General features: G+C 55.6%; 1 protein-coding gene and 2 pseudogenes across 10 annotated transcripts in view; 2 read left to right on the forward strand and 1 right to left on the reverse strand.

Moving 5' to 3' along the window:
* Positions 1–14,373, forward strand: part of PPFIA1 (PTPRF interacting protein alpha 1) — a 73,941-nt gene extending 59,568 nt beyond the window's left edge. For 4 of the 10 annotated variants that reach the window (XM_036220489.1, XM_036220492.1, XM_036220494.1 and 1 more), the window contains 9 exons: positions 810–872; positions 1,370–1,396; positions 5,932–6,107; positions 6,193–6,290; positions 7,734–7,909; positions 8,881–8,949; positions 9,928–10,093; positions 12,266–12,334; positions 13,030–14,373. In XM_036220489.1, the coding sequence (XP_036076382.1) occupies positions 810–872; positions 1,370–1,396; positions 5,932–6,107; positions 6,193–6,290; positions 7,734–7,909; positions 8,881–8,949; positions 9,928–10,093; positions 12,266–12,324 (834 nt within the window). In that variant the 3' untranslated portion in view covers positions 12,325–12,334; positions 13,030–14,373. The remainder of the gene's footprint in view (positions 1–809; positions 873–1,369; positions 1,397–5,931; positions 6,108–6,192; positions 6,291–7,733; positions 7,910–8,880; positions 8,950–9,927; positions 10,094–12,265; positions 12,335–13,029) is intronic. The other 6 variants (XM_036220491.1, XM_036220499.1, XM_036220495.1 and 3 more) reach the window with 4 other exon arrangements.
* Positions 4,564–4,682, reverse strand: LOC118603146 (annotated as a pseudogene).
* Positions 9,425–9,543, forward strand: LOC118603571 (annotated as a pseudogene).
* Positions 14,374–23,586: the final 9,213 nt, after the last annotated feature.

Here is a 23,586-nt window from a genome sequence, read left to right on the forward strand (position 1 = left end):
GCGGCGCAGGGCCTGGCCGGGGCTCACGGCCGCTCCCCGTGCCCGGCGTGCAGGGCGCTCGGTCGGCTCGTATCCTTTGGGTTCTTAGTGAGAGGTTCGTGGTGGCGAACGGTCACCCCGAACAGTCACCCCGCGTCCTCGCCTGCTTCTCCATCGGAGGGGCCTTTCTAGAAGTGGAGGTGCCGGGGCAGTTTCCCTGAAGTCGTAGTAAACGGTCTTGAAGGCCGCTGCTTGGCGAGTGGTGGTGAGGAGCGGCCTGCGGCGGGGCCGTCTCGGGCCTCGCTCCTGCACCGGACGGCGCCCGGCCCGCCTTCACCCGCCCAGCGCTGCTCCCTGCCTCTTCCGTCCCGGCCGAGGGCCCTGTCACGGCGGGACACCTGCCCAGAACCGTCTCCCCGCGCCCCAAAGCTAGGCTCCGTCCTGCGCTCTTTGTTGCGCTTGTTTGGGGAAGACTGTGCAAAGGTCTTGAACCCACAGTTACCTGAGAATGACAGTTTTCCGGAAGGACGCCACGTTGTTTCTTCTCTGTAGAGTCCACACATAAAATCAGGCGGCGAGCACGGCAGAGAAAGCTCTAGAAGCTGGGCCGTGCTGCGGGTGCCCGGGCCGCGCGGTGTTGCTAAGGCGCGCTGGTTCTCTGGGGGGGGACAGCCCGCACGCGCTGCGCGCTCGCGCTCTGTGCGGCACTAAAATGGCGGCGGAGAGGCGGCCTTCGCCCCCCCGCGCACCCGTGGCTCACGTGCCTGCCGCCTTTCCTCTCTGTCCCTGCGCCCTCGCTCTGGACGTGCGTGGTCACGGGGGTCGCCCAGACCACAGGGAATGTCTGGCTCACGCACGAGGAGATGGAGACGCTCGCAGCCGCGCCACACACGGTCAGTCGTGGCCCGAGCTGCCCGCCCCCCAGCGCGCTCCCGCCCAGGAGCCGCCCGGCTCTTGGCCTTGTTGTGGAAAACAAAAATGTCATTTTACGTTAAATTGTTCCAGATAAGTACTTCCTTTAGGTATTGATGTGTGCCAAATAGAATTCCCGTTTTATCTCATCTTAGATTGTTGTCAGGCACTTAAAGTCGGTAGACCGGCTCTATCTAGAGTAGACTGGACTCCTTCCCCGCCGGGAGACCTCAGCTAGCGCCCCATTCGGGTGGCCCTCCCCTGGTCTTCTCCTCCCGTGGGTGCGCTTGTCACGGGAAGTCGGCCCCTTGCATGAGACGTCGGGCCTACTGGCGCTGCATGAGTTTTGCATGACGCTTGTGACTCTGGACCCCGTCGCCGGGCCGCGCTGCGCCTCCCCGCGGGGCGGGCTCGCGTCGCCGCGCCCACCACACTAACCGGCTGTTCTTTTGCATCCCTAACCATTGCCTGCCGTCAGGAGGACGAGGAGGGGAGCTGGGCTCAGGTGGGACGCTCTCTGTGACCTGCTCGTCACTGTATGTACAGCGGCACAGGGCCGCGGGGTGGAAGCTTGCGTTTCCTTTTCGTGGTATTTTTAACACCGTGACTTGTTGGGAATGCCGTTAATGATGCGAGAGCCCGAGTCAGAGCAGGGCAGGGTCAGCAGGCACCGAGAGCGCGTCCGTCTCATGGACAACTTTGAACGTTCCCCAGCTGTTCCCACGCGGAGCCCGGTGACCGACAAACGCATCGCTTTGTGTGCCCCGCGGTCCTTCATACAGAGGCCTGTGGCCTTGGCAGCTCCTGAGAGTCTGCCAGTCCCCAGTGGGGTCACGTTAGTTACAAGATCCGCTGATGGGAAGACGCTTTTCTAAGAAAGCTGCAACCCAGGAGCGGGTGTGGACACTCGCCTCCGAGTCCGCTGTGCGGAGCAGTGTCTGTCCTCAGCACCCCGCCGGGGCTGCTCAGGAGCGAAGCCTCTTCCGCGTCGCGCGCCTCTGGATGTCCAGCTCCCCGGCCGTTTGCCTCGCTGGCGGCCTCGTCACGACTGCCCCGCACCGCGCGTCCAGTCCACTGAAAGCAGCTCCTTCCCCGGTGTGATGCCACCGGCTCTGCTGTGATGCCGTCCGCATCAGCGACACTGGAAGCTCCCGGGTGTGGCCGGCCGAGTTCCAAGGCTCTCGTGAACGGCATTATGTGCAGGACGCAAGGTTAACTGTATATCTGAAAAAAATCAGAACGGTTTTAGGTAAAAGTTCCTGGTCACCAGCTGATGGGTGGAGCGCCTGTCCCCTGTTTGTGCTCCCGAAGTCCAGCCGGCCCTGTCACCTGGTAAACCCCAGGGGGCAGGAGCTGTAATGTGATTCTCTGGGCACCCACACCCCGGTTCTGTGGGGCACAGCTCCAGATAAATGTCCCCATTAATTATTCAGCCCGGCCAGGTATCTCTTTACAAGGCCGGTGATGACCACTCGTGATCTTAAAGGTGCGTTTCGTAATGACTTAGACGTCAGGACGGTCGCTAAGAAGCAGAGCTGCGTCAGCACCTGAACGCGAAATTCCCTGCATCGGGGGCACGAAGCGTGCGTTTAAAAAGCTGAACATTTGTTCTTGGCAATGGAAGCGTAAGCAAGGACGAGCCGAGCCGACCGTGCCCGGATTCGCCGACGGTCAGTCGGTCTTCAGCGTGAGCAAGGGCTGCCCGGGCCGTGCTGCTCGCCAGAAGCTCCGGTCCGAGCAGCACGGCCACAGCCCCGCCGGCACCACCGGCACCGCACCCCTCCTGTGCTGCAGAGCTCCGAAGACTGACTCGCATTTCCGATCGTTTCAACGATGAGGAAATAGACCCCGCGCGGCAGCTCTCTCGTAACCAGATGTTCTCTCACGGCAGGAGAGCCCTGCGGTGCTTTCTCAGAAGGCTGTTGGCAGCCCAGGGGACCTGGGTCCCTGGGCTTGTGGGCCCGGTCCCCCCAGGGGCTCCCGCTCCTGGCCACAGAGGCAGTATGACTAGAGTGCGGAGTGCGTGGAAGAGGAGGAGGGCTCTGCCCCGTGGACTTGTCTGTTGGGCGACTTCTTCGCATCTCGTGTCCGTTTAAGACCACACGATCGGCAGGCGGGGGCGCGGCACTGCCCAGCCACGCCGCAGAAGGCGGCCTGCGAGGTGCGAGTGAGGCCCGAAAGACGGAGAACGTCCCGCGGCGAGGTCTGAGGGTTCGCGCTTTCCTCTCAGGTTTTGAGCAGACAGTGAAACTTTTTTTCTCTTAGAATTTAAGCATTCTTGTTGGAGCCTGAGCCATCCCTTCCGGCTTGGTTGGTGTAAGTAAGAAATCCGATTAGAGGCCATATTTTCAAGACAGGACACGGTGGTCGTTGAGAGTCACTGTAGCTCACAGGAGTCCCGTGACCGTGGCTTCGTCTCCGTGGACCGACGGTCGTCAGAGCTGTCCTTCGATGTGTGTGCGTGCGCATCTGCCAGGCTGGCTTCTTGTTTATTGTGGGAGGCTTGTGTGTATCCTGCTAGATTCATCCCTGAGGGTTTCACAGGTTTCGATGACATCACAAATGGTATTTTTAAATTTTTAATTTCCAGTATTTGGGAATACAGTTCATTTTTATATATTAGCTTTGCATTCTGCAACTTTACTGAAACTCACTTTGGTTCTGACAGCTTTATACTTTCATTTTCTCTGCTGATAATCAGGTCACCTGCAAATAAAGACTGCTCTTTTCTTTACCAATTCGTATGCTTTTCGTATCTTTTTCTTGCCCTATGGCGATGGCTGGGAGTTCCGGCTCAGTGTTGATTTAAAGTGCTGTGCGCAGACAACCGGGCTCTTTCCTCATCTTGGGGAGGAGCATTCAGCCTTTCACCGCGAAGGACGATGTCAGTCAGCGCTGCGTTCTTTGAGGGCACCACCAGATTGGAGCAGTTTTCTTCCATTCCCAGAACGCTGAGCTTCCCGTGAATGGATGGTGAATTTTGTCACACGCCTTCCCTCATCTTTGCGATGATGGTGTGGTTTTTCTTTTCAGTCCATTGATAACGGTGAATATCTGATTTTCCAAATGTTGAACCATGCTTCGTTCCTGAGAGGAACTCCGCTTGTCATAATATCTCGTTCTTTTAATGTATAATTGGTTTGGTTTGCTGAAGTTCTGTAAAGAATTTTGCATCTGTGTCCAGGAGGGATGTTGTCCACAGTTTTTTCGTAATGCATTTGTCCCGTTTGGTACCAGGATAATGCTGCCCTTGTGAAGTGAGGTAGGCACGTCTTCACTTTTTTGGAATAGTATGTGTGGAATTGCCTTTTTTTTTTTTTTTTTCCATGAATGTTTAGTAGGATTCACTAGTGGAGCCATTTAGGGTAGAGTTTTTGCGTGTGAGATTTATAAATTTGAGTTCTAATGGCTACAGGTCATCTGTTTCTTACTGAGTGGCTTTCGTAGATTACGTCTTTCAAGGAATTTGCCGGTTTCATCTGAATCCTTTCAAGTTGCTCAGTTTCCCGTTACTCTCCTCTGGGTGCCTCTAGGATCTCTGCACATCTTCTCTTTGATTTTTATTATTTATTTATTTGTTTGTTTATTTTTTAGGTGAGGCAACCCTTGGTTGACCTCACAGATTATAAGGACCTTGTCAGCTTACAATCCCTTATTTATTTATTTTTTTCACACCTCCAGCACCTGGTCTTCCTAGGTGGTCTCCCATCCAAGTACTAACCAGGCCCGACCCTGCTTAGCTTCCAAGATCAGATGGGATCGGGCTTGTTCAGGGTGGCGTGGCCGCAGACTCTTTGATTCTTGATGTCTGTAACATCTCCTTTTTTCTGGGTCACTAGTGAGGGTTTAATCGAATTTATGGATGGTTATGAAGAACTAGATTTTAGTTTCATTTTATTTTTTATTACTTTTCTGGTTTCTGTTTTATTGGTTTCTCTTCATTTATTTTCTTCCTTTTCCTTGCTATGGATTTTATTTGTTCAGATTTTTTAATGTAGAATCATGGATTATCAATTTGTGACCTTTGTTCATCTAAGACGTAGTGTTTAAGTCCGTAAAACTATAGATTTCTCTCAAGACACTGCTTTAGCTATGTCACATGATTTTTTACTATATTGTGTTTTCATTCTCTTTCAGTTCAAAATATGTTCTCATTTACGCTGTAATTTCTTTTTTGACATGTGGGTAATCAGATGCATGCTAGTTTCCAAACACTTAAAGAGTTTCCCAGGCACCTTTTTACTGTCGATTGCTAATTGAATTCTTTCACGGCAAGAGAGCGTAATTTGTGTGATTTCAGGCTCTGTGTGTGTTGAGACGAGTCTGCCACGCGCACTGGAGAAGAGTGTGTCCTGCGGGGGGCGGGGGGCCGGTGGGGGCCCGCCAGTCCGCCCGGCGGGCGGTGTCGTTCGGGGCTCCCGGCCCTCCTGACCTGGTCCGCCTGGCTTCCTCGCTCCACTCGCCCGCTTCCTGCGGTTCGGGGCGGAGGCCGTCAGCCCGCCCTCCCGCCCGCTCCCCTTTCAGTCCCCTCGGTTGCTGTGTCGTCTAGCTCCTCTTTTAAAATCATTTTTCAATTCACTTTAACCGATTTTTGAGATTAACAGATGTTTTGTTAAGGACCTTTGGAAACCCAAGTGTGAAAGATAAAACTAAAACCGGCCAGAGGCGTTGTTAACGCGTAGAGCTGGACGATCCTTCAAACTTGTTCATGAGGCGCGGCCGTTCTTCAGTGTCGTTCGCTCACGCAGGGAGCCGTTTCGGGAAGAGAGCGTGTGGTTTGGTAAATGGGTTCGCTTTATAAACGCAGTCACGACTTATCACAGTGCAGTTCCTTCCATATAAAACCCCGCAAATTCAACAAAGGTAAAAAGTAGTTAACAAGAGAGCAAATTATGTCAGAATGGTCGAGAGCGGCGGCGTCATCAGTTAGCGTAGCCTTGGAGAGTGCGTGGCGGCTGAGGAATGCAGCCTGTGCGAGCCGCTCTCGGGACGCCTTCCGGAGTGTCCCCTGGACTGACCGCGCTTCCCCACTGAACGCAGACGCTGGCGTACGGGGACATGAACCACGAGTGGGTCGGCAACGAGTGGCTGCCCAGCCTGGGCCTCCCGCAGTACCGCAGCCTCTTCATGGAGTGCCTGGTGGACGCGCGGATGCTCGACCACCTGACCAAGAAGGACCTGCGGGGGCAGCTCAAGATGGTGGACAGTTTCCACAGGTGGGGGACGGCGGGCGCCCCTCCCGGTCGGCTCAGGGCCTTGTGACTATCGCTGTCTCTGACTGTCTTTTCTTTTTATAAATAGAAACAGTTTCCAGTGTGGAATTATGTGCCTGCGAAGGTTAAACTATGACCGAAAAGAACTGGAGAGAAAAAGAGAAGAAAGCCAGAACGAAATAAAAGGCCAGTATATGTTATGTTTGCTGACTTAGCACGTTACTGCTCTCCAGTGTATCAGCGGCCTCAGCGATGTTCTACATTTTAAAAAAACACAGGAAAGTTTTTTAATGGAGGAATCTAGCTCGGCATCATTACGGGGAGGGGGTCGGGGTTCGTGAACACGAGCACTTTCGAGACGGCCCTCCATAGCCAGAGACGTGCCTGTTCCCGGCCGTCGCTCCGCAGGTCGACCGTCTGGAGGGGAGCGGTTTCCCGCGACTTCGGAGGTCGCAGGTGTGAGGACGTGCGGCCCTTCACACGGGCCGCGGAGCACGGGGCGGGGGGCGGCCCCTCTCCCAGGGTTAGCCGCTCAGCCGGGCCTTGCAGATGGGGCGGGCGCTCGTAGCAGGAGGGGGCAAAGGCACGTCAGCTGGAAAACAGGCAGGGGGTACGAGAGGCCGCGGGGTTCAGCCGGGAGACGGGGGTGCTCTTCTCCCTCGGGCGGGGAGCCGCTCACGCGGCGCCTCTGAACGGTCACGGACAGCGCCTTGCTTTTAAGGGAGACATAGCAGTTACGCTCAAAATTAAACCTCCCCGAATCCGCACAGAATAAAGAAGCCACTAACAGTAGCGGTGACAGGTGACGCTTCCTGGAGACCGAGGCGTCACGTACGGCCGGGAGGCGGCCCTGCGGAAGGAAGGCTGGGCTAGTGCGGGGTGAGCTCACGCGAGCCGGGGGGACGCCGTTAGCCCGCGGTCCCCGGGCCATGCGTGTCCTTCTGTCCTTCCGTAGCAGCCGAGGAGGGCATTGGGAATGAAATCCGTAAATCTGTCCCATTCATCTTCTGTATCCATTTTAAGTCTTTTTACAGTTGACAATGGCCGTTATAATCTTTCATACTTTATTGCTTTGTGTAGCATAAGATCTTCCCTCAAAGTCTCTCTATGCTGGAGAAGGTCTTAAGTTTCTTTCTTTATTATTTAAAATGAAACAACAGAAAAGGCTTCGAGATTATAAATGAGAGGTCTGTGTTGAATTCAGCCCGGGGTCAGGTGGGTGCCGACCCCCGTGGCGAGAAGGAAGTATCTCGTGTGTTCTGAAGTCCCCGCGTGAAGCGTGCTCGCGCCTGGGGCACTCAGCTCACCTCCGCCTCTGGCTCTGACCCCGGACGCGCATCGTTTTCTGGTCTCTCGACATCCGGTGCGCATGGCGGCTCCGTTCCTTCGGGGCTCGCGCGTGTGAAGCCACTGGCGGCTTCCTGAGGCGGGACAGGCCCAGGCGCCGACGTCCTGTTGCAGCGGGCGCCGTCTGCCTGCGCCCAGCGCTCGCGGAGCTTGTCGTCCCCGGGGGGTCAGGGGCCCCCGGAGGGTCAGGGGCCGAGCAGGAGCCCTTCCCCTGGGTCCCCGTGTGCCTGACGAGACAGCGCCCCGAAGCCGCTTTATCACCGTTTTTGTTTGCACTCACAGATGTGCTCGTCTGGAGCAACGATCGTGTGATTCGCTGGACCCTGTCGATCGGTCTTAAAGAATACGCAAATAACCTCGTGGAGAGTGGCGTGCACGGCGCTCTGGTGGCCTTGGATGAAACCTTCGACTTCAACACGCTGGCGCTCCTGTTGCAGATCCCCACGCAGAACACACAGGTAACCCGACCCCTCCTGACACCGACGTCTGCGAGCTACTTGAAGGGAGACAGAACGTGACAAGAGCCCCGACGACGGGTCGCCTCCTCCCTGCCCCGTCCGCGGCGCGGTGGTCTGGACCCGCAGCGCTGGGCTCCTCGCTACCGCCGCCTTCCCGTGTCCGCCGCAGGCACGAGCCTCACAGTAAACAGAATGAGGGCGCTTCATTCACGTCCTTCTGCTCACGAGATTCATTAGATTTTGTTCTTATGTGGAAAGAGGAATACTCTAAGGCAGGGTCCCCCAGTCCCTGGGCCGCAGACCGGTACCGACTGTGGCCTGTGAGGAACCGGGCCACACAGCAGCAGGTGAGCGGCGGGCAGGTGAGCAAAGCTTCGCCTGTATCTGCAGCTGCTCCCCGGCGCCGGCGTCACCGCCTCATCCCAGCCTCAGACCATCAGGCGTTAGATGCTCGTGGGACCACTGGTCCTTGGTCCCAAAGAGGTTGGGACCTCTGGTCTGTGGTATATCAGACGAAGGTTTTATTGATTTTGTTTCTCTGAGTAATTGCCTTATGTAATTCCTTTTGATTCCTGAGCTCGTGTGAGACTCGGGAAGCTTGTTGTTCTTCTTCATAAGAGTGTGTGTCATGTACCAGCACCCCGACCCCTCAACCGCACCAGCCCACACCGCACACTTCGAGTATAATTCCAAGAGACTGTGGGTCCCTCTTCCCAGAAGCCCACGCGTGGGCTTCGCTCTGACACCCCGACTGAGAACACCGGTAGCAGTTTAGGACACGCATACCTCCGGGTTTTTCAAAGTCTTAGTTTTAAAAGCAGTTGTAGAAATGAATGAATGAATGAATGAATGCATGCATGCATGCATGCATGCCAGTAAAACCACATGCACGGAAAAAGCGGCGTGTGACATGCTGGCGTCCTTCAGATTCGGCTGGTGACAGCTGCCGGTGCCGTTTGTTTCGATTTCAGGCGCGTGCTGTGCTAGAAAGAGAGTTCAACAACCTTCTGGTCATGGGGACCGACAGGCGGTTCGATGAGGTAAGCTGCCAGCCTAACGGTTTTTAAATTTGCATTCAACGTATATTATTACACTTGTATGACTCGTTCAGAGTTACCTCTCTTAAGCGTGGTGATAATTTTACTTTACAAGTTAAGCTTCGCTACTTAAATTTTATTAATGAGCTATCAAGAAACTAATATTTTCAGTAAGATAGTTTTTAAAAAGTTTTTAGTATTTACCTTGCGATATCCCTCAAAATGTTTTTCACATCATAAAACATTATTTGGGGCCTGGGAATGGAGTCTCTTTGTAAGTTGTGTTTTGGGGCACCCGGATGTCCTACCCCAATCCGGAGCCCCATGCTTTGGGGGATTGTTTCATAAGGATACTAGACAACACAGCACATAACCTCCCTGTCGATAAAACCATGAAGTGTTAAACATGGTTCCGTAGTGTAGCAGTTAGCATGTCTGAAGGTCCTGGGTTTGCGCCCCAGTGGAGCCACGGTCCATGGTCTGTGGCCATGCCACTCCGAACAACCCCGATCCTGTCTGATCTCAGAAGCTGAGCAGGGTCGGGCCTGGTTAGCACTTGGATGGGAGACCACCTGGGAAGACCAGGTGCTGCAGGCGTAAATAAATAACCAACCAACCATGACACATTTATTTCCACACTGCTATTCGTTATTCTCTTCATTAGCTCCTACAAAAGGTTGACTTTGACAAAGAGAATAGGACATCCAGAGAAGGACCTGCTGACTTTACCTCAGCAGGAGACAGTAATTTAGGCTTAAAGTTTCTCAGCACACGTAAGAAACGTGCTTTGCAAGGAGGCGACTTGTGCAGGATGGGAAGCGAGACGCCGCGCCCCCTTCCACTCCCGGGAGTCCCCAGGGTGGTCAGTCACCGGGGCTGGCCGGAGTGGGGCGCAGTCCAGCGGTCAGTTTAAGGCGCTGGTAACTTTATAGTTCCGTCCTGTATTTAAAAGTCAGTTTTGTTTTCTGTCTAACTCGCCAGGAAGATGATAAGAGCTTTAGGAGAGCACCTTCTTGGAGAAAAAAGTTCAGACCCAAGGATGTTCGTGGCCTGGCCGCCGGGTCAGCAGAGACTCTCCCCGCAAACTTCCGGGTCACCTCCTCTCTGTCCTCGCCCTCTATGCAGCCAAAGAAGATGCAGCTGGACGGTAGGTGACGCCCAGCGCCTGCCCGGCCGCCGTGTGGCCAGCACGTGGCCACCGATCTGGCGCGGCCGCCGAAGTGTTACCAGGCGTTTGGGCGGCTGCTGCATGTCCAGGTTGAAATGTTTCAAAACTAATCCTCACATCCGTTTATGAAAGTTTAACCATAATACAGATGTTTTAAAAGTTCTGGTCTGGCGGAGTGTTCCTCTCCTGGAGCGAGCACCGTGTGTTCTGAGCGTTGGCGTGACGGCTGTCCTTGTCGAACGCGCGTGTGCGCAGGCGCGCTCGGCACGCTTGGCACGCTGCACCCGCGGCGGGTCCCTGACTCCCCGACCTCTGTCCCCGCTGGCAAGATGGAGTCGTTCTAAACGACAGGACACCGTCTACCTCTGTGAGGCGGTCCTTCCTCTCTCCCCTCCGTCCCCACTGGGATCTGCCGGTGCCACCACAAGCTGCAACGGGACGGAGGGGAGCAGGGGGTGAGGGCGCTCGGCTGCCGCCCCAGGCCACGCCCGCGACTCCCGTGGCCACCGTGCTGTGAGAGGGCGCTGGCTAGGAGTCGGCCGGGTGTGCGGACTGCCTGCCACTCGAGGCGCGTGACTGAGCCCTGCGCCTCAGCGTCCCCGTCCGTGACACGGTTGTCACAACCGTGCCTTCCTCGTCAGCTGGCTGCGATGGTTAAAGGAGGGAGTCCCATGACGCTGTCATTGGAAAGTATCTAGCGCGTCACACATTCTCGGGAACTGTTAGCTGTCACAATTCGTTCTCCTTGACAAAGGAAGCGAGTGGCTTTTTTGTGCTGATGTAGTTGTTACTGGTTGGTTGGGTTCTTTTTTTTTTTTTTTTGGTTTTTTTTTTTAGTTATTAGCAGGTTTATAAGTTTTGCTCTCATTTGTCTATGTAAAAATTAGAGGAAGGTATATTTATATAAAGCCTCTGCTAAGCTGGAGGCTTGATGGTTGTTTACAAGGCAGCATTTTTATTGAAAAGCCGTATCTCGCTGCCAGAGTTTAATAAGAAGTGTAATGTGGAGAAAAGCCAGTAACTTTTTTAAAAAGTAGCATTTCTATTTTAAGGAGCATGCAGATAATTTTGATAGCGTTTCACTGTGATTTGGCCTTCGGTTTATTGACTAGTCTGAGTGTCTTCTTATTTTTCTCATAGCTTCATTTCTGTTTTCATTAGAAATCACCTTTTCCTGTTAAATGTTAACAGCAACATTGACATTAGAGTTTAGATAAATTAAAAATCATCCTAGAAAAAGGTAGAGAACATATGATTTGGAAGGTGACTTTTTAGCCTGTGTGGCAGCTAAGGCATAAACCTGGTAAACTGAATCGTTTCAATGGCTTTTTAAATAAGGGAGCGTGAGCGGGCATTTGCCGCAGGCCTCCTGGGCGCGCGGTCGGGAAGGTGTGCGAAGCTCGCCCGGGCTCACGGGCAGTGCCGGCGGCTTAGCGCCCTCCCCGGGGCTGTGGCAGAGCCCTGCGAAGACGTGTTCCCGCTGCACAACAGAAGCCGTGTGATGGGAGCAGCGAGCATGCGCCACAGATTGTTAAAAAATGCCTCAGTCCGATTCGCGGGGAGGAGTGGGGCTTCCCTCTGGGGCCGCGCAGTGCGCTTCTCAACCAGAAGCCTCAGTGGGCCTGTTATTCCCTGTGGAAGCCGAGACTGGGCTTCGGTGCCTTAGCTATGTCGTCGTCCGGGAGCCAGCCCCTGAAGCCCGGCCCCTGGGGCCTGTCGGCCGCCCGTGATGCGCGGGGCCCTGGCCCTGCAGCGGGCGGTACTGCGCACCTCACCACGGGCTGCTCTCAGCGGACCATTCTCGCAGGTGATGTTAGCGGCTGAACAGGAAGCCCGGTGGCTCTGTCTAACCTAGAGTGGAAGGAGAAGCGGAGTTAGCACGCGGAACGGTTGTGCGCGTAACCGCTCGTCAGGGAATGGTTTTGGCGGCATCCCACGCGCTGTTGCTGTTTCGGAATTGACGACAGTGCCCCCCAGGGCTGCTTGGGAGACGAAGAGACGCTTGGAGACACGGTCTCTTTCTCTGGCTCGCCCACTCCCGCTAGCAGGTCCCTCGGGCCCCTCGGTAGGCGCGACGCCCCGTCCCCGCCTCGGTGGGCGCGAGACTAACCGCACGCTGTGTTTGCATGCTCGTCGCGGCCGTGGGAGCAGGCGGCGCGCCCGCAGCGCAGAGGCTGGACCCCGCGGCGGTCAGGACGTACTCCTGCTGAGGCGCCCGCGGTGAGTAGCGCGGCCCGCGCCGGTGCGGGCGGCGCCCGCGGCCCCGGTGCCCGCGGCCCGCCGCGGAGGCGTGGGCGTGCCCTCGCCGTTTCATGGGGAGAAAACTGTTTTCATCTTGTCCTCAAACCTAAAACTGCTGCTGCAGTTCAAGCGGCTGCTGATGGCCTTTGGCGGGTGGGGCGGGCGCCCGAGCCCGCGGCGCTGTCCCGGTGCGCGCCCCCGAACCAGGCGCCCCCGAATCAGGCGGCCCCCGAGTGCTGAGGTCACGGGCCTTTCAACGTGGACGTTGGTTTCTACTAACGAAAGCGCGACGCCCGCACAGGGGCCGGGCCTGAGGGCCCCTCCCTGCCCAGAACCAGGGTGGGGGGGATGCGGGCACAGCCGCAGGGAGCCCCACCCCCTCCCGCCCCGAGTTCCACTGGTTTCTGTTTCCGCCTCGCAGTCAGAATATCTGATTGGTTTCACCATTTTTTTTTTTATTGGTAATTTTTAGACGGAAGCCAAAACGAAATCAGTCAAGGACTCCTCTCCTGAGATGCATAGTCCTGACGATCTATCTGAATTCTCAAAGCTGCGGAGCACAGAAAGCTGGGGGGCTGGGGGCGCCCAGGAGCCAAGCGGGCGGGGCTCCCGCGGGAGCGGCAGCGCGCTCCGGGGAGGCCTCCGGACTGACCTTCTGTCTGCTTGCTTTCCAGTTTACCCGCACTACTTCTACAGGTGATCCGCAGCACCGGGGCCCAGCGGAGACTGCATTTTAGCCTTCAGTGGACTCTCTAACCTGTTAATACTTGTTATATGAACCTGAGATATTTTATTACAGAGTTTTTAATTAGTGAAAAATTCATGAATACCATAGAGAAAATATTTTAGAGTTTAATGTTTCTTATATTTATGTAAACTTACGCCTTCACTTATAGAGTTCCTTACTTTTTCATGTATATCCGGGCTATAAATACCCTTTCAAATCTATTCATGTTCTTGTATCTAATTTTAGTCTTTTAAATGAATGTACTGTAATGCTGGTATGTATAAATCCTATGAACAAATGTAGGGCTTTTGTAAATTATGCATTTATTGTAATTATCATTGTTTAATTTTTTAATAATAAACCATGACAGAGAAAAGGATTTTACTGCATTTGTAAAATCATCACGATACAGTGCATTATCCCTTACAAACGTATCCTCGCTACACAACAATCATTTCGAAACAAGCAGACCTAATTTCGAGTAATTATTGTTGCATCTTAATGACTGACCTTACTCTTTCTAGCAAGAAATGCTTGATTCTGCAGTGTGAACAGATAAGATGTTCGGTGTTGGAGATAAGATTCCCACGAACTGGGACTGGAAGGGGGTTCTCAGGCACTGTGGACCCCCCTGGGCCGGCCGGCGTCCTCCTTGCCTCTCTCCGGACTCGGGCGGCCTGTCGCAGTGACCAGCAGAGGCCGTGGGCCGGGGACAGCCCACGGCGGGCGGAAAGAGCCTCAGTGGAGTGGGGCTCAGCCGCCCCCACCCCCGGACGCGGAGGAAGGCACCAGCTCGCCGCTCGTGGAGGACCCGACTCGGTCCTCCTTCCATCCGCCATCGCGGGGACACGGCGCGGGGTCCTGAGGATGCTGTCGCCAGCTCTGAAAAAGGCCTTATTTTTCTCATGTCAATCACCTTTTTACATTTGTCTGTAAACATGTCTAAAGAATGGACCTCGTGGTACATTTTTAGATTTTGATGATGAGCCATTTCGGATCGTCGGAGTAGCCAGTGTAGCTTTCCTTTGTTAGAGGCTGTCAAGGAGCCGGCAGGGACTGGGTCCTGGTCACGGTGCGTTATTATGCAGCCGAGGCACAGACAGCGGCGTGTCTTCTTACCTGGGTTTCTGCTTTTGATTTACTTGTACAATTCACAGTTGTTTTCTATTAATCTTTTGTGAACTTTCTGATTATGTAACAAAGTCTGTACAGTCTACTTTTGAACTCTTTTTATCACAGTGTTATTTATTGCTTTCTTTCAATAAAGTACTGAAGCATTTCGCACTGCCAATAGAGAATACGAGAATCAGCCGTAAGGACGGGTGGGCCGAGTAGCCTCTCGGGCTGAGTGTCGTCCCTGGCCGAAATCCTGCAGAGGTCTGCTGATGGCCGGAGGGCGGACAGACGGGGTCATCCGAAGGAGGGCGGGGCACTGATCCGCCCCTAAGGGGAACTGGTCCCAAGAACCAGGGCACAGGAGACAGACTGACAGACAGGCGAACTGGGACGGTGTGGGCTCACGGGGACAGGCCCGGCTGGGGCAGGCCTGGCTGGAGGGCTGGAGACTAGGGGGGCGTGGGGAGGGAGAGGACGAGCGTGTGCGTACCTGCACGTGCGCACACTCCTCCTGCTCTTCCCACGGGATCAGATGTGGCAGCCGGGCCGTCCTTCCGTCTGCTTGGCCCCTGGGAACCACGGAGCCTGCTTCTCTGGGAGCTGGAACCAGCCCTGAGTCACAGCAGTCCAGCGGGGCAGAGGGAGGGGACATGCCAAGTGGCTCTGGCACGTGGGCAGGGCCCACAAACTCACTGGGCGCTGCGCCCCAGCGGGTGGCGGCTCACTAGTGGCCACTGCAGGCAGGTACCTCCAGCGCCTCACCTACCGGCAGGGGTTCCCTCCCTCCCTCCTCAAGGCTTCATGGGCCTGAGACACACAGAGACCATGGCTGACACCGCCTCCGAGGGGGGGTGGGGCACTGCTCCAGTCACCTGGACTGTCCTGTTCCTGTCTGCGCCCCGGGGCTGCCTGAGTGGGTGACTCGTCTTCTCCCTGTGGACTCACACCCGGCCCTGCTCCGTGAGGGCTTGGCTTTCGGCCGTTTCCTGTTCGGAACCTGCACTGGCCGGTCTTCCAGCTCATCGGACCAGTCGTGTTTTCTGTTTCCTGCTTCTTGGGGCTCACGTGAGCGTGAGATTTAAAACAGTGTGGTGCAGCCTTGCCTTGTCATCTAACAGTTCCCCTTCCCGACCAAAGCCAAGCAAGCTTTGGGTATCTTAAGGCTTCTGGAAACAAACCAAGTCATTGAGTCGTTAACTTGCAGGTGTTTCATTAAAACTTGATTCGTGCCTTTAAAGACGTCAGTCGAGCACTGCCCCAAGAAAGCCACACTATGGTTCTGGAGATGTGGCTTCCTGAGAGGTCCCTGAGCCTTAGATCTGCTTGGCAGATGTCCCAGGGCGCGCCCGGAGGGGGGGAGGGGACGGGCATCAATTCCACAGCCCAGGTGTGGTCAGGTGATTTTCTTGCCATCGTTAAAAACTTTGCGAAGGCTGCTTTTAGCCTCGTAACTAACTGCTGCCTTTAGGTTTCTCTCCAAGTTTCATATCGTGCGTTTTAAGGTAATTGCGGGGTTCGGGTTTCGCTCTTTGCTTTTTGCTACCTAAGCCCAGTCTTCGTCTCGCGACGGGGAAGGGCCATCGTCCCTGTGTCCCTTGACGCTAGGCAGGTAGATGTCCGTTTGTGAATATCTCGGACACTTGTTTCTTAGGCTTCCTTTGCTTGCTTCCCTGGTGAGAACGAGCAGCCGTTGATTTTGCTCTTCCGTGTCCCTGACTCGGTGGTGCACCTTTTCAAGCCCTGTCGTTTGAGGCCAGCACTGCGTGCACCCCACGCCTTGTGCACCCTTTCCTGGTGGGATGAGGCGGGGCGGGCTCCTCCGGGTGCTCTGGGGAGGGTCCACTGGTTGCGGCCGCCCGTGGCCGTGGCCACGTCCCCCCAGTCTCTGCCTCCGTCCTCACGTGGCCTCTACTCTGTGTCTTCTGTCTCACGAGAACACGTCATTGGCCCGCCCCGGAAATCCGATCGCACCCCAAGTGTGCCTATGAAGACCCATTTTCCAAATGAAGTCACATTCACAAGGGCTAGGGTTTGCACACAGACAGACATATATATAACTAAGGATCCACCATCCAGCCCGGCACACCGCTGCCCTTTCTGGAGAAGCCCTGCCCCCTGCCCCCGCCCTGCCCTGCCCTGGAGGCACCAGGACCAGGAGAACAGGCCCTGCCCCCAGGGACCCACCCTCCAGGGGAATGAGGGCTCCCATTGTCTCACGAAGGACACGGAGCCTGTAGCAAGGGCCTGTGCGGGGGTTGGGATGTGTTGGGGGGAGTGTCTCAGACCCATTTGTAGCGACGCCATTAGATGAGGGGCAGAGGCTGACCGGGAAGAAAGTCGAAGACAGTTTAAAATAATCAAAATGCCCCTCAGCGTGCAAACCGGTTTGACTCCTAGGGCAGTTCACCAAGCTCAGGTGTGCGGAGAAACACCTAGCTTAAAAGTAGGTGGGGGCGGGGCGGAGGGGGCTCTGTTCAAAGGCAATTCAATAATCGCTTGCCTACCGAGGACCCAGGCACGTCTGGCTGCTGGAGAGACTGATTGATTGATGAGACAGAACAGGGCTCCGCCCACCCAGGGTGGGCGGGGCCGGGAGTCGCGGCTGGGCCGCGCGTGGGGGGGACCTGCACCTCACGCGCCCGCACCCCGAGGAGGCCCGCACTGGCCGCTCCGTGAGTCCCTCCTAGGACTTGACTCTGAATGGCCGGAACAGGTCTCCCCATCACCTTCAGGGGCCAGCGGGACGCAGCTCTCCACTATTGATGAGGGACGTTGACAAGCTCGGCTTCCCGGCTTAAACCGTATAGTTCGTCTTCAGGTAGAACGGAATACCCGCAAAAATGTAAACAACAGCAGTTTAAGCACCAATTTTAATTAAGAAATAAAAGCAGTATGAATACTTTATTCCCCCCTCTTTAGTCGCCCCCTCCCCACATCCACCCCTGACCCACGATGCTGCCGCCTCCCCCCAAGAACTGGATCTCTGAAGGCGGGGGTTCCCCTCCCACCTGGACTATGGTCGGTGGCTCCACTGGGGCACGAACCCGGGACCTTCTGCGGGGAGAGCAGACGTGCTAAACACTACACTATGGAGCCACCCTGTAAACACATTTTTTTTAAAAAAATGTTTTTCATTCAGTAAAAGCGGCGTGACCTACGGGCTGTACCATTGCACAACCCGTGGGGCTGAGGACAGCGGTCGCCGATTCCCCGACACGCTCTTTAATGTTTTTCTTCGCCAAAGTAACAACGCGTCCGTCAGGTGAAGTGAAACACCAGCAGCCCCGTCCCCCCCACGGCCCTCCCTTGTCCCGGTGGAACTGCCTTGCCCGTCTGCTTGCCACCTTGTTCCTGTGGGACGCGGGCTCCGTGCGGTCTGTCCGTTTGCCCATCCTCCGCTTTGCCTGCGGGCACTTTGGGCATCTCACTGGGTGGGAGACCAGCATTCTGCACCCCCGTGACCCCTTTCCCTCTCTGCACCTCCCAGCAGGTGAATCGAAGTTGTTGGTTAATCCCCGGTCACTGTCACGGTTCCCATGAGCGGGCTGTGAATGTGAGGAGCTCGCGGATCGCTACAATCACGACGAAAAAGGCACTGGCCCAGCGGGGAGCGGGGCTCCCTGGGGTCCGCGGGGCCAGGGGGATGCGTGAAATAATCTTGGGGATGGAGGAGGTCAGGGCATGGATCGAACGAAACCGCCCGGGGTGGAAGGTGGGGGGTGATAACTGTGGACGGCAGGCGACGCATTTAGGATGGGTTATTATATATCATCTACTTTTGCATTTGTGTGAACTTTTCTCTAATGCTCGTCATGGAACGTAATTGAGCCCGGTCTGGAAGCTTAACTGCGGTCCGCGGCGGGAACGCGATTTGCCACCGCCCAGCACGGGCGCGGCGCATTTCCTCACTCTAGTCTCGCCCCGTTTCACGGTTCGCCCTGTGCAGGGGTCAGGGTCAGGCCGCGCCTTGCGAGCAGCGACACCTGAGACCCGGTGAAACCCAGCGCTCGGGGAACAGCGCGCGGCTGCCTGTTGCTATGGCTCCCGTGGGGTGATGGGCTCTGACCCCGCCCCCTTCAGCCCGGGCCGGCCTCAGTGACCCCTGGGCCACCCCGTGGGCCAAATGACCGTAGCGGATGTGGTGTTTGGGGACCCCTGAAACAAGGTCATCAGAGGCCATGCAGCTCCCACCCAGGCTTGGTGGGACTCTTGCTCTGAGAGAAGCCAGCCACCAAGTAAGAACTTCACCCGCTCCGAGGCCACCACGTTGTTCTAAGGAAGCGGAACCTGGCCGCACAGACCGAAGGGCGAGGCCCCCTGGGTCCCTGTGCTCCGACCGGAGGGACCAGACAGGCAAGCGAAGAAGAAAACGGTGTGGCCGTTCCGGCCCCAGCGGACGTGGCGGGGAGAGGGACTGAGAGGCTGACCCAGCAGGCAGGACCAGGCGGGCCGTGCACCCCGGCCGGGCCCCGTGGGACGCAAAGCCGCGCCGCGCCCGCCCCGCCCCGTCCCGGCTTCTGGCCCGCGGAACTGCGGCCTGACGCGCGCTGGGGGTGCTTCACCGCGGACGTCTGGGGTGGTTCATGACACAGCACAGGTCGCCGCGGCGCTTTACGCGTGAAAGGGGCACTGACACTTTCTGTCTTCTCCGTTCAGGCTGTTTCGCCCCCAGCGAACTGATTTCACAACCCGCCGAAAGGCCGCCATCTGCCACGGCTGCTCGTCCGTGGCCGTGTCAAAATCCACCCCCTGGACTTAGCGGCAGCAAACAATGAGCTATTGTTTCGGTGTGGGGGGTCGGCATCGGAGTGGTTCTTCTGGTATTTTTTTTGGAATCGTGTATGTGGTGGCGCTCACTAGACGGCTCCACTGGTCCCAGGTGGCCTCGGTCAGCTGCCTGGCCACCGGCGCCGGCCGCTGGCCGGGAGCCCTCTCCCACCCAGGAGGCCAGACCGGCCTTCCCTGCAGCCTCGGGGGCCAAGCGGGCCACGTCGGAAGCCATGACTTATCGTTAGGGGCAGACCCCAGAACCCACACAATGTCACTTCTGTGACATCCTATTGACTGGAGCCACTCACAAGTCCAGCCCAGATTCGAGAAGACAGAGAAACAGACCCCGTTCATCGCTTTATGGGGGGCGGGGACAGCTACATCGCTGCGACGAACTATACTGAGTGTGTCCCCAAAATCCGAATGTTGAAGCCTAATGCCCAGGGCGATGGCGTTAGGAGGCGGGGCCTCTGGGAGGTGCTTAGGTCCGAGGGTGGAGCCCTCATGCCCCGCCCCCCAGGCCCCGGAGAGCGACCTCGCCCCTCCACCGCGTGTGGTGGACACAATGGGCGAACACATCTGTGAGCCGGACACTAAATCTGCCAACACCTCGATCTTGGACTTCCAGTCTCTACCACTATGAAAGATAGATTTCTGTTGTTAAAAAGCCATCAGTCGATGCTGTCCTATCACAGGAGCTGGAACTGACCAGGACGGTTACACAGCAAAGAGGCGTGGACAAGGGAGTGTGGTTCATCGAGGGCTGTCGTGGTAGTCAGCTCGCCCCGCTCCAGAAAAAAGCCACACACCGGATGACTTAACAGAAAAGACGTTTATTTCCTCGTGGTCCCGGAGGCTAGACGTGCCGTGATCCGGGTGTCGGCGGGGCTGGCTTCCCCCGAGGCCTCTCTTCCCGGCGGGCATACGGCCAGCTTCAACCTGGGCCCCCACAGATCTTTCCTCTGTGCGTCCGCGTCCCCGGTGTCTCTTCCTCTTCTCGGGGACACCGGTCACGTTGGATCAGGGCGCCACCCTTAGGACCCCGTCGAGCCTCCTCCAGCACCTCTGTGAAGGCCCCGTCTCCTAACACAGGCACGTTGTGAGGTGCTGGGGGTTAGGGACCCAATTCGGTCCACAACGAGGGCCATCGTGGGAAGCACTGCTCATCACATTCCAGGCTGACAGTCGTTCTCTCTCGCGACATCGAAGACCTTAGTCCCTCGTCATTGGATGCCCAGCGGGCAGAGGGCTAGTCGGCAGTGGGGCTCACTGTCGTTCTTTTGCAAACCGTCTGTCTTTACATCCTGGTAGCTTTTCTGACTTTCCTTGGGAGTTGGCAGTGTCACTATAATGTTTCTGGGTGTATTTTCAGCTTTATTTGTCGCGCTTCCCAGCGCGCAGAGCCCTTGGCCCGTGCACGCTCTCGCCTTTCTTTGATTAGACGTTTCTCAGGCATCATTTCCTCGCTTATTACTTCTCATCATTCTTTCATTCTCTGCTGTTGCAACTCCTGTTCTCTACGGGTCGGAGTCTCTCAGTTGCTCTTCCCTGCGACTTAAGTGCTGTATCTTATTATTATTATTTTTTTATTGAATCTGTTTTTTTATTCTGTGTTCTTCCTTGGTAATAGCTTCCAAATCAGCAATTTTCTCCTTAACCGTGGAATTCTAGAGTTAACCTCAACTCTCGAGTTTTGATTTCAGTGACCACATTTTTCTCACTGTCTTAGTCAGCTCAGGCTGCGGGAACGAACAGACCAGGGGCCTCAAACCACAGGGACTTGTTTCCCGCCGTTCCTGCGGCTGAGAAGTCCAAGGTCAAGGGGCCGCTGGTTTGGTCCCCGTGGGGGCTCTGCTCCAGGCTTGCAGATGCCGCCTTCTTGCTGTGACCTCACGGGTAGCGAGGACGCGAGCTCTCCGCTGCCTCTTCTGAGAAGGGTACATATCCCAGCACGAGGGCCCCAGCCCACGCCCTCATCGACACCGAGTCACCTCCCAAAGGCCCACTGCCCAATACCATCACACTGGGGCCTCAATATATGGATTGGGGGGGGGCACCATTCAATCCATAGCACAGGTACCAAACTTGTAATAATTTTTCATGAACACCTATTTTTGTTTCTTAATTTTCAACCTTAATAAATGTTCCTTGTCAAAACATACGTATTTTAAAATCATACGTATCTTGTTTTACGACATAAAATTAGAACCTTAATAATTCATGTTCTCATCGTTCATTGTATTGTCTCTCTTACTGCATATTAGTTCTTAGAATTTGCTTTGGAATTTATATTGTAGTTTCATTTTAAGTGGAAAGTATTGTTTTGCTTTTTCTCCCCTTCCCATGGCACGTGTGACTTGTCCCCTGTCTTTTAGAAGCCTCGATGAGGTCCCATGGGACCGGGTGGGAGACTGCCAGTCAGTGCTCGGGCACTGAAGGGTGCTGACTGTCTGGTGGAGGCCTGGGTCGTGGGAGGCCCCTTGGGGACTAGGGTGAGGCTCCCTCCACAAGCAATACTGGAGGTGGGTTGGGAGAAGGTGGGGGGACCTGGGGGCAGAATCGAAGTATCCATAACTTTCTGGGTGAAAGGGGCGCTCTGAACAATTGACCCCAGGCCACGGGTGTGGGTCAGAACTCGCCCACTTGCTGTGTGACTTCAGGTAGGGCACCCAGCCTCTCTGATCTCCGTCTCCTCTCAAGTTAAATGAAGCTACCCTGCCAGGCCTGCCTGCCACGTGAGCTTTCTCGTCCTGTCTCTGCCGGGAAAGGACCGGCGCTTACCGGGACATGTGGTCTTCATGTCGCAACTCCAGGATGCGGGTGCTCGCGGCACGGACAGGGAGACCACAGCACGGAAGGCAGTGCGGCCGTCCACTGTCACATAGCTAGTGGGGTTTGCAGGCGGGTCCTCGGGCCCCAGAGCGTTTGCGCACAGCACCGGCTCCAGTCTTGGGGCAGTGAATAAAGTCCTCGAGGGAAGACGCCATCGAGAGTGAGTCTACCCCATGTCCTCTGAACGACCGGCGTGGTGGTCGCCTGCACACACCACCGCACTGTCCGGAGTGACGGCGTGTGACAATCCTCATTCTCTCTGGCCTCCTGCTCCCCACGTGCGCCCCATTCTTCCCCACCTCTGCGCCTCTGCTTGGGCTGCTTCTCCTGGGGCCCCTTCCTACCTTTTTTGTCCTTTCCTGCTTTCTCTTAAAGCCCCAGCTGAAAAGCCATCTCTCCAAGCGTCACTTCTGAGACCTCGCTTTGATGTGACACGGGCCTCGCAAATCTGCCGAGTCCCGAACTGTATTCTCCCTCCCCTCAATCTTATGAGTCTCCCCCTCGCCCCACCCAATAGTCCTTGTGCGAGCATCTACCCAGATGCTAGGCGTCATCCTTCTGTAAGGAAAATTTCAGACTTGAGAATGGCAAAGTGATATTTGGACCTTCGGAATGCTGGCGCCTCTAACCTAAGCTGATTCTAGGGGATGTGTGCTTTTCAGACGGCTCAATGCACACAGTTCTTGCCCATAGAAATGCAAAGTAGCTGTGTCTAGTGGCAATTGACGATTGCGTTTGCCATGTGGGTAGACCAGTTTCTGCAAATTCCTTTCAGCATTCCTTTGACTTCTCCTTTGAACAAGTTGCAACACTGTATTGCTTCATGCCTTATTAAGTTAGATACATCCTTGACATGTGTTCATTTTATATAAATATGGTGACTGTATCTTAAAAAGAAATTATCCTTTGACACCTGACATCTCCTTTCCCACCCTACACCCCTCATCCATTCTTAAGCAAAATGTCTTTTGTCTACCTGCTTCCCCCATCTTACCTGCCACCTCCAGCTGCCTGAACTGACTGTCCGAGGCTCCTCTCTGGCCCTATTCCCATCCGTTCTCCGCAGAGGAGCTAGAGGTACCTCCTTACACTGCACTTTACGTCTCTCCTTTGCTTAACTTCCTCCAAGGACTTCTCATTTCTTTAAACAAACAAAACAAGCAAACGAGCAAACAAAAACAAGGTCCTCGCTGGTCACCTCTACGTGACCTGGAACCGTCTCGCCGCACTGCCCTGCTTCCCCGCACTTCCGCCCACAGACCTTCTTTCAAATTGCTCTGCGTCAAGACCTTTCCTGCCTGGAAAATTCTTCCCTCCTCACCGTTTACTCACATTTGGCCTTCAGATCTTGGCGCAAATGTTACTTTAATTGTTCAAAGAAACCTGCTCTGATCTCCGGGAGCAGTTCAGGTCCCACCTTGCCCCCCAGTAGAATTATGTATCTACGTGGTTAACGCCTGAGCTCCCTTCCAGGCTGCGAGGGCCCTGAGGAAAAGGTCCATTTTTGTTCTGCTGACTTATCCCTGACACATCAGGCCTTCTTTGGCTGGCTGGCTGGCTGGCTGATCAATGAATGGGTGGGTGGGTGGCGGAATGGAGGGTGGATGTGTGTGTGCGATGGTTGGACAGGTGCGTGAAGTCACCTGTGAGTCCTCGGGGCTCAAGGCACTTGCATTGACCCCTCGCCTGGCTCGCTTTCCCTTTCTCACCCCCGCAGAGCGGCGAGTACCGGAAAAGCACCTCGACTGTCTGCACCCTGTGGGCGCCCTGTAAATTCGGTTTGCAC

This window comes from Rousettus aegyptiacus, unplaced genomic scaffold, assembly GCF_014176215.1.
Source record: "Rousettus aegyptiacus isolate mRouAeg1 unplaced genomic scaffold, mRouAeg1.p scaffold_m13_p_5, whole genome shotgun sequence".
In the NCBI taxonomy this organism is placed as follows: Eukaryota; Metazoa; Chordata; class Mammalia; order Chiroptera; family Pteropodidae; genus Rousettus; species Rousettus aegyptiacus.